This window comes from Orycteropus afer, unplaced genomic scaffold, assembly GCF_000298275.1.
Source record: "Orycteropus afer afer isolate SDZICR_OR568_19922 unplaced genomic scaffold, OryAfe1.0 scaffold00049, whole genome shotgun sequence".
Lineage (NCBI taxonomy): Eukaryota > Metazoa > Chordata > Mammalia > Tubulidentata > Orycteropodidae > Orycteropus > Orycteropus afer.
In genome coordinates, this window is record NW_006921636.1 from 11,533,179 (window position 1) to 11,543,438 (window position 10,260).

Sequence of the window (10,260 nt, forward strand, 5' to 3'; positions counted from 1 at the left end):
TTTTTCAACAAACATTTATTGGGCATCTATAACGTGCCAGGCATGGTTCTAGGCTCTAAAATGAATGAAACATATAAAAATCCCTGTCCCAGGTGCTGATGCTCCAGTGTATCTCCCCTTGGTCTGTCCACTTCTTGAGGAGGGGTATGCTCTGCCCATCACACTGCTGCCTTCAGTCCCTAGCACTCAGTGAGTCCCCAGCACTTGGAGGCCATGGGTTGAGTGGCAGGTGTAGATGATTCTGATGCAGTCCACTAGGCAACAGAGCCTCTGAGCAGCCAGAGTCCATGAGAGACCAGTTGACAAGAGTTGAGATTATACCAGCCAGGAGAGGGGTGCCTAAGCAGGCAGAGGCCAAGGAGTACTGGAGTACACAAGAGGGAGAAGGGAGAAGGAGTATCCTCCATGTCTTTCCTTCCAAATCACCCCCTGGTTTCTTCCCTGGGCCACAGCAGCAATTTAAACTCCCCACTCCACCCTTATTTTAACAATAAAGGACATTAACCACATTAGAAATCCCCACAGTGTAGGCTTGCTCTGAAAGGCAGCACTAAGCACTCCCCACACGTGTATACTTCTCCCACTTAGAACCAATATGGTGTGGAGTGGTTTCCAAACTTGGCTGGGTATCAGACTGGCGTACTGAGGGACTGGGATGCTGCCCAAGAAGCTGTGTTATCCACAAACTCTCCAGATGATTCTGATGTGGTTAGCTAGGCACCAGGGCTTCGGAGTAGCCAGAGTGCTTACAAAGCCTCCCATGATCTGTCCCCAACCCTTCAGCACAAGTCCCTCTCTGCCCTCCTCTCCTACCACCACCACCCTCCCCTCCTCTCACTTCCTTCAGGTCTCTGCTCAAATGTGACCATGTTGGTGAATCTTTCCTCGACCACTCTTAACAAAGGCCCCATTTTTGTTCTCACCATCCTCTTTATCCTGTTTACTTTTCTCCTAGCACTTGTTTCCATACGATGTAACAGTGGGATGCTGAAGCTGGCTCATGATGGTTACCAAGAGGCAATTGTTACATTTCTAGTTATCCGCTGTTAAGCACAGCCATCATTAAAATATATATAGACATAGAGATGGAGATACACATAAATATTAAAAAAAAAAAAAAAACCCTCACTGATCTTTATGGAAGCAGATAGCATTATCTTTCTTTTATGAAGTGGCTGGTGGGTTCAAACGAATATATATATGCATGTATAAATTCCCTGGAGAAGGATAATATTATGTTTGGTAAAGTGGAGGGTGAGCAAAAAAGTGAAAGGCCCTCAGCAAGACGGTTTGCCACAGTGGCAGCAACTATAGGCTCAGGTGTAACAGGTATTGTGAGGCTGGTGCAGTGTTTTATTCTGTTGTATATGGGGTGGCTATGAGTCAGAGTCGACTTGATGGCACCTAACATTATATGCATGTAGACAGACAGATAGATAGATACCCACCACTTGTCTGTCACTTTGTAGTACTGTGGTGGCTTGTGTGTTGCTATGATGCTGGAAACTATGCCACCAGCATCATAGCAACACACAAGCCACCACAGTATTGCAAAGTGACGGTGGACAGGTTTCAGTAGAGATTCCAAACCAAGACAGACGAGGAGGAAGGACATGGCTAGGTCCATTTCTGAAAAAAACTGGCCACTAAAACCTTAGGAATAGCAGAGAAACACTGTCTGATATCGTGTAGGAAGATGAGCCCCACTGGTTGGAAGGCACTTGTAATAGAACTGGGGAAGAGCTGCCCCAACAAAGTAGAGTTGACCTTAATAACATGGATGGAGTAAAGCTTTGGGGACATTCATTTACTGATGTGGCAGAACTCAAAATGAGAAGTAACAGCTGCAAACATCCATTAATAATCAAAAAATGGAATGTACTAAGTATAAATCTAGGAAAACTAAAGTTGGAAAAGAAGAAATAGAACACATAAAGATCAATATTCTAGGCATTAGTGAACTGCAATGGGCTGGTATTGGCCATTTCGAATCAGACAATCACTTGGTCTACTACACTGGGAATGACCAATTGAAGAGAAATGGCATCACATTCATCGTCTAAAAGAACATTTCAAGAGCTTCCTAAAGTACAATGCTGTCAGTGATAGGATAATATCCATATGCCTAAAAGAAGACCAGTTAATACCAATATTATTCAAATTTAGCACCAATCACTAAAGCCAAAGATGAGGAAACTGAAGAATTTTACCAACTTCTGTAGTATGAAATTGACCAAACATGCAATCAAGATGTATTGATAATTACTGATGATTGGAATGCAAAAGTTGGGAACAAAGAAGAAACATCAGTGGTTGGAAAATATGGCCTTGGTAATAGAAACAACACAGGAGATCACATGATAGAATTCCACATGACCAATGACTTAATCATTACAAATACCCTTTTTAAACAACATAAACAGTGACTATACATGTGGACCTTGCCACACAGAATACACAGGAATCATATCAACTACATCTATGGAAAGAGACAATGGAGAAGTTCAATATCATGAGTCACAACAAGGCCAGGGGCTCACTGTGGAACAGAATGTCCATTTCTCACAAGCAAGTTCAAGTTGAAGCTGTAGAATACTAAAACAAGCCCCGAAGAGCCAAAATATGATTCTGAGTATATCCCACCTGAATTTAGAGGCCATCTGAAAAATAAATTTGATGCACTGAACACTAGTCACCAGAGAATGAATGAGTTGTGAGAGGGCATCACATATGAAGAAAGCCAAAGGTCATTAAAAAGATAGGAGAGGTCACTATACATAAATTATATTTCAATAAAATATATATTTTTTTAAAAAAAGATAGGGAAGGAAGAGAAGACCAAATGGATGTCAGAAGAGACTCTGAAACTTGCTCTTGAACAGAGAGTAGCTAAAGTAAATGGAAGAAATGATGAAGTGAAAGGCTGAACACAAGATTTCAAAGGCAGCTCGAAAGGACAAAATATTGTAACGAAACATATAAAGATCTGGAGTTGTAAAATCAAAGGCAAAGATCATGCTCAGCATTTCTCAAGCTGAAAGAATTGAAGAAAAAAATTCAAGGCTTGAGTTGCAATATTGAAGGATTCTATGGGCAAAATACTGAACAATGCAGGAAGCATCAAAAGAAGATGGAGAGTACCCAGTCACTACCAAGAAGAATAGGTTGATGTTCAATCATTTCAGCATAGGATCAAGAACCAATGGTATTGAAGAAAGAAGTCCAAATTGCACTGAAGGAACTAGTGAAAAACAAGGCTCCAGAAACTGATGGAATATTCACTGAGATGTTTCAACAAATGGATGCTTGCTGGACGCACTCACTCCTTTATGCCAAGAAATTAGGAAGACAGCTACCTGGTCAACTGACTGGAAGAGATACATATTTGTGCCTATTCCAAAGAAAGGTGATTCCACAGAAAGTGGAAATTATTGAACAATATCATTAATATCATACACAAGTAAAATTTTGTTGAAGATAATCCAAAAACAGTTGCAGCTGTACATCAACTGGGAACTGCCAGAAATTCAAACTGGATTCAGAGGAGGGCATGGAACGAGGGATATCAGATGATGTCAGAAGAATCTTAGCTGAAAGAAAAGAATACCAAAAAGATGTTTACCTGTGTTTTATTGACTATACAAAGGCATTCGACTGTGTGGATCGTAATAAATTACGGCTAACATTGAAAAGAATGTAAATTCCAGGACATTTAATTGTGCTCATGAAGAACCTGTAAATAGACCAAGAGGCAGTTGTTTGAACAGAACAAGGGGATACTGTATGGTTTAAAATCGGGAAAGGTGTGCGTCAGGGTTGTATCGTTTCACCATACTTATCCAATCTATATGGTGGCACCAAAAAACCAAGAAGCTGGACTATCTGAAGAATGTAGCATATGCAGGCATACAAATGACACAACCCTGCTTGCTGAAAGTGAAGAAGACTTGAAGCACTTACTGATGAAAGTTAAAGACTACAGTCTTCAGGATGGATTACACTTCAACATAAAGAAAACAGAAATTCTCACAACTGACTGGTACACCATGCAACCTGCAACCTATACGACTATGAGACCAGAAGAACTAGATGGTGCCCCACTACCACTATCAACCACTCGGAGGGGGATCTATGTAGGAGATCCTGGATAGAGAGGGAGAATTATGTGGAACAAAACTCAAAATCATTTGGGAAAAAAAAGGGACCAGGTTTGCTGGTCTGATAGAGCCTCGTGGAACCACTGAGACTATGGCCCCTAGCTGCCCTTCAGGTCTAGAACTGAACCCACACCTGTGGCTTCCAGCCAAAAAAAAGACAGGCATATGAGTTGAACATTTACCTCAAGTAGATACACTCCTTGGAGAGAACAATCATGGGAGAAAGAAGGGCTGTTTATGCACAAGGAGACAGCTCAGGGAGGAGTACATGGAGGGATGGACACTGGGAAGAGGTAACTATAGGGAGGAAGTGGGAGGGGAGCTGTTGCATTGCGGTAAATTATGGTCAATGTCATGAGACAAAGTGTATGTGAACTGCTGTATGGAAAGTGAATTTGCTCTGGAAACTTTCACCCAAATCACAATTTAAAAAAATAATTATATATATATATGTTCACCTAAAGTTACAATTAAATAAATGATCTTGAAAACAAAGATAATGACAGAAAGGGAGAAAAATGTGAAGAACTTCAAATTCTCAAAGAATCCAGACTTACTGGACTTATTGAAGCTGGAGGAGTCCTCAAGACCCTGGCTTTGAGTTACTGTTGAAACCTTGAAACTATCCCCTGAAGTCACCTTTAAACTACTAACAGTTTCATTCAAAAAGTAAAGATTTTCACCCGTGAGTATTCTGTTCTTTTTTAAAAATTATCTGTATTAGACCAGACGGTCAACAGTTATTTTAAAGGACAGATGACTAGGTTTGAGGGCAGGGAAGTAAAGTTAATGGGAGGCAAACAATTAGAACAGAAATAAAGAAATTCTGACACAATGTGACAAATGTAACTAACGCCACTGACTATTATGTCTAGAAACTGTGGAATAGGAGAGGGTTTTGGTGTGCATATTTTCACCAAAAATAAAATATTTTTAAGAGTTAAAAAATGCTCAAGGTCATCACTTCCTATTTTCTTTTTCACTACATTGTACTATTATCTATCCTCTTGAGATGATTTATATGTGTAACTGTACGGTAGAAATACGTAACAGAGGGCAACTGTGCATCTCTTTCAGCTCCGTGTTCAGTGACATCACACTGGTAGCTTGAAACTGACTGTGGTGAAAGAGACAAGCATGACAAAGCAAGTTTTGATTTATTGTTTTGTTGATTGTCTAGACCAAGTATCAGCAAACTAGGCCAAAACCACTTACCGCACATCAAGCAGGCCAAATCCAGCATACCACTTGTCTTTATAAATAAAGTTTTATTGGAACACAGCCATGTCCATTCATTTATATTTGTCCATGGCTACTTTCACAGTACAATGACAGAGTTGAGTTGTTGCCACCAAGACCTTACGGCCTGCAAAGCTAACTTATTTACTATCTGGCCCTTTACAGAAAAAATTACCCATCCCTTGGTCTACAATTAAGAAAGAAATGGAGACAATGTTAATAATACAGATTAAGACCATGTGTTGTGTCTCTAGTGGTTATATTGTGGATAGCACAAAAAACTGAGAAAATACACTCCCAGTATTTAAAAACTATGATCCAATTAAGTACATTAAATCGATAACGTAATTGACAAATAAGTAAACTTGAAATCTTTTGTTGTCTTACTTTCATCTTACTTGTGAATGTAAATGAAAATATCAACATTCATGTTAGAACCACACTTGTTCATCAGTTACACCCGTAGACTGGCTATAGAGACAAGAATTAGGCAAAACTCAAGTAAATCTGACTATACGGAATTTATAATACAGAGTACTGTATACTAATGTTTGTAAATTTATACTAGTAAAATGTATAATAAAACATATATACACACATACATACATTTCTCCAGAAGGCCAATTAATAAACATTTACAAGCACAGTTTGTTTCCTCCTCTACAAGACTCCAATTTCCTTAAGGATAAGAACTTCTTTTAACTCCAGGACTTACACCAGCACCTGACAAGTGCCAGGCACCCAGTCCACAAATGCAGCCTGACTGACTAGGTGAGCATAGTTTGGGAAGCCCTGGTTTCACAGGCAACCTGTCAGACCTGGGTTAGGTTTCCAGTTCTAATATTATCCAGCTGTGTGGCCTTGAGTAAATTATCTAACCTCTTTGAGCCTTAGCTGCCTCATTAAAAAAAGAAGGGACAATCCTCTTATATCAGAGAAGTTCTGACAACGTATGCTGCTGCCTGGCACCTACTAGATTTCTCCACAGACGGGAGCTTCCTCCTTACCCTCCACCCCTGCCACACACATACTCCGTGGAGACCCAGCCCTGCTGCTGTCACACATTTCAGTGATGTCACAGCTCCCCCCTCTAGGAGCTCCAGCACAACCATCCTGAAGCCCAGCCTGAGTGCTGGCTGAACTGAGAGGGGCAGGGCACAGGCTGTGCCTGGTACACCCTTGTTCCTTCTGTCTTCGAGGCCTCACAGCCCCAGCATGAGTCCATCAGCAAAGAAGAGGCCCAAGAATAGAGTGGCTTGCAAGGTTAGACTTTGTACTGGACCCTGGGGGTGAGCCTCCTCGTAGAGGCCTTAATGAAGAGTCCAACCACACCCAGGGCAGGGGTCTTTGAGCCTGGGGGAAAGGGAGAAATGAGGGGTGAAGGGAGGTCAGCAGTTAGAATGGTCTCCCCATTTCTGCTCCCAACCCAAGGTGACAAGAACTCCCTGGTCTAGGGTTGGTCAAACCATGCTCAGCCAAATGGCCAGGCATGGTGGAGGCACTCAAGGGGCTTCCTCCTGCCTTAGCTCTTTCTCTGCCCATCAGATGCAAGATGAAGAACCACATGGCATTAGAGAGCATTCTGTCAGCAAAGTAATTGAGCAGAATCGACTGAAAATGGTGAGATGTCCCACTTTGGCCCCAGCTTAGGCCCTGAGCACCCACACAGTGCTGCTACTGGTTGCCAGGCTGAGTGGCCCAGAAAGAGTCATAGGCCCAGTCCAGAGCTGAGCTGAGCCACAGGCAGGGTGGGGAGTGGAAGGTTATCCCAAGAGAACTGAAGCCTCTGTTTTTCTGGTTGCCCGGGCCTGACAGGTGTTAAAAAACTTATCCCTCTTGAAGCTACTCAAGAGCTCGAACCCCCGGATCCAAGAACTGCACAACCTGGCCAAAAGGTGTTGGAATTCACTGTTTAGAGTTCCCAAGATCCCCCACATCTCCTCTGGGTAAGCTTGGCCCATCCATGGGCCCACTATAAACTCAATGGTGAAATGACATCTTCACTGGGGACAGGTATTGTGCTAAGGAATCAGAAAACAGGTCTAATTTTCACAGACTCTGCTGAGAAAGGTTTTAAATAGCCTTAGTTTACCAATGAGGAGCTCTGGTAGCATAGTGCCTAAGGCACTCCTTGGAAGGAAGGTTGGGCAATCTACTTCCCTAGTGATACCACCTCGGAAACCCAAGGAGGGGTCACTATGAGTCAGGTCCGACTCGACAGCACATAACAACAACATTTTACCAAAGGTAAAGCTTGGGCTCAGGGAATGAAGCGACTTGTCCCAGCTAATGCAACTGGTAAGTGGCGGAGGTAGGATTTGAAGTCATTGCTGTCTGATAGCAGAGTCATGGTCATAATCATCCAATTATGGAGCATCCAAAGCTGGGACACTGAGCAGGAAGGCTGCTCCGCCTGCCTCTCCCCTTCAAGTCAGAGCAACCGAAGCTCACTGCAGACCTGGCCCTGAGGTCGGACTGTCAGCTCCTCTCACTGAGGCTCACCTTCTTCAGCTCCTCAGGGGTTTTAGGGGAGAAGGGATGCTGTTCTCATTCTGTCCCTTGCCCCCAGGGGGGATATTTGAGGCCTCTCCTCAGAATTCTGAGGTTTCTTGGAATACAATTTGGGGGGTGAAGAAAAACAAAACACTGGACTCATTCTCCCTCTCATCGGAGTCCAGAGAGGCAGACCCCTGACCTACTGGCAGCTACGGATGACATACATTCCTAGGTGTCCTAATTACTAAGTGCCGTCTTTCCCCTTCCCAGCCTCCCAGCCCTTCTGCCAATACTTGTCACATCCCCTAACACCAAGTACAAGGTCTGGTATAGAAGGTTCTCTTTGGCCCTTTCTAGCTTTCTTAACAGGCTCCCCAGAGCTGGCTACATGGCATCCATCTCAGGACTGGGCTAGGAGACCCGGGCTTTAGTCCACCTCTACTGACTATCTCCCTTCTCCCTCCAGGGACAACAACGTCTGCAATAAAGTGAAAAAAAATGATGAAGAGCTCCAGGAGGCTAGGTGTCCCAAGCAGAAGCGAGAGTCCAAGAAATCAGACTCCATAGAGGAGCCTAAGGAGATGAAGCCCAAGAAACCAAAGCCCAACGTGGGGTCAGGGGTGAGGGGCGAGGCAAAGAGGTCACCTGAAGCAGTGCCCCAGAAAGAAGAGCAGGTGAAGCCAGAGGTCCCAAGGACATCAAGGGGTCCTGGCCTGACCACTTGCCCTAAGGCTCTGGGGAGCCAAGTATCCAGGAGAGGTCCCCGAGTGGTCTTCCTGAAGACCTACCACCTCAGAAGTGCCATGGGAGACATGAAGAAGCGGAATGCAGCTGACCAGTGGATCTGGTTTGAGGGGCTGCCCACCCGCATCCGCCTCCCAGGGCCCCGGGTGATGTGCAGAGCCTCCACCCTGCGCTTGGTCAAGCGCTGCTGCACGCGCTACTGCTCCGCAACGCTGGAGCTGCCCATGCGCCGTCCATACAGGGCGTGAGGACGGCTGCCAGACCAGGGTGAGAGGCAGGCTCCGGGGTCGGAGGGCTCAGGATCTCAGAGGCCGGGAGTCTGTGGCTGGCAGCTATAGGAGGGCCCACCTTCATACCCAAGGAAGAAAGCCCAGAGAGGGGGAAGCCATTGCAAAGGCCACACAGCAGGGCAGTGCTAGCCTGGGGCCTCTCCAGATCCACCAGGGCTCTAGGGAAGGAGGAGCAATGGAAGTGAAGGTTCTCAGGTGGCCTATCCTTTGCCTGGAAGCTTCAGGAGGGGTGGCAACTGCTATGGCTCAGAGGCTCACAGTCAGAGGTCTAAGTAAGCAGGTTTGTTGCTGTTCTTAGTTGTCACTAAGTCGATTCCTACTTAGTGTGTAGAGTAGCAGGTTTAGTGATCTCTAAATGTGTATGTGGAGGGGGTCAAGTGTATGTGGGGGGTCAAGTGGAGGGGTTCAAATAGGGCTTTGCCACATCCTTTCCTGTCTTAGACCAAATCAACCCTCTGTTATATATCTTTTTTTTAATTTTTTAATTTTAAGAGCTTGTTTTACATTCAACGTTACGTGCGCATTTAGTTTCACTCCCTATTCACCATGTCCAACCCTAACCCAGTCTCCTCCCCTCCCTACCTTGTAACCCTCCTCCTGTGCCCCTCATATTTATGCACTCCTGCTTGAATTCCTCAATTTGAATGTTAGTCCTCTCCTGTCCTGTGGGCTATTGCTGTAAGGGATGTATTACCATAGAGTATGTGGGTGTGTCATCCTGTGTTCAGTGGTCTGCGTGTACATCTTGTTAACTGGCTGAGAGCCAGCCCCTGGGGGTGCATTTTATTCCAGGTGCACAATTATTCCAAGGCCATAGTAATGGGGGTCTCACCAGCTTTCATCTGACCAGTAATTCTGGTCATTATTGAGTTTTTGGATTTTGTTCCATGTTTTCCCTCCCACTCTATCCAGGATCTCCAGATTTGATCCTTTCCTGAGTGGTTGGCATTAGTAGCCGGGCACCATCTAGTTCTTCTGGTTTCGAGGGCCATCATGTCCTATGGATTCCGACATTAGGAGACAGTTAGCTGCATCTTAGATGGCCGCTTGAAAGCTTTTTAGACCCCAGTCGCTACTCACCAATGTAGGATGTGGAGCAAGGCTTTTATGTGTTTTGTTGTGCCAATTGAGTCTGGTGTCCTCAGTACTATGGTCCTGAGACAGTAGATCTATTGCATCTCTCTCCCAAGGTGTCTGGTTGTCTGTGAGGGATTACTCTGTGTCTGTCTTCTATTGTTTCTGTAAGGACTGGAGGTATTTTATTGATGTCTGTGCAAGATTAGCCTCAGCTAATCCTTGGTCTAGAATATACTTCTGTTTATATTTTATTTATG

The 10,260-nt window shown here is 44.4% G+C and overlaps 1 protein-coding gene across 1 annotated transcript in view; it reads left to right on the plus strand.

The window, feature by feature from the left end:
* Positions 1 to 6,611: 6,611 nt before the first annotated feature.
* The window catches only part of TP53TG5 (TP53 target 5), a 5,187-nt gene continuing 1,538 nt past the window's right edge, over positions 6,612 to 10,260 (plus strand). The window contains exons 1-4 of the mRNA XM_007938448.1: positions 6,612 to 6,659; positions 6,942 to 7,016; positions 7,212 to 7,342; positions 8,359 to 8,880. Of these exons, the coding sequence (XP_007936639.1) occupies positions 6,612 to 6,659; positions 6,942 to 7,016; positions 7,212 to 7,342; positions 8,359 to 8,880 (776 nt within the window). The remainder of the gene's footprint in view (positions 6,660 to 6,941; positions 7,017 to 7,211; positions 7,343 to 8,358; positions 8,881 to 10,260) is intronic.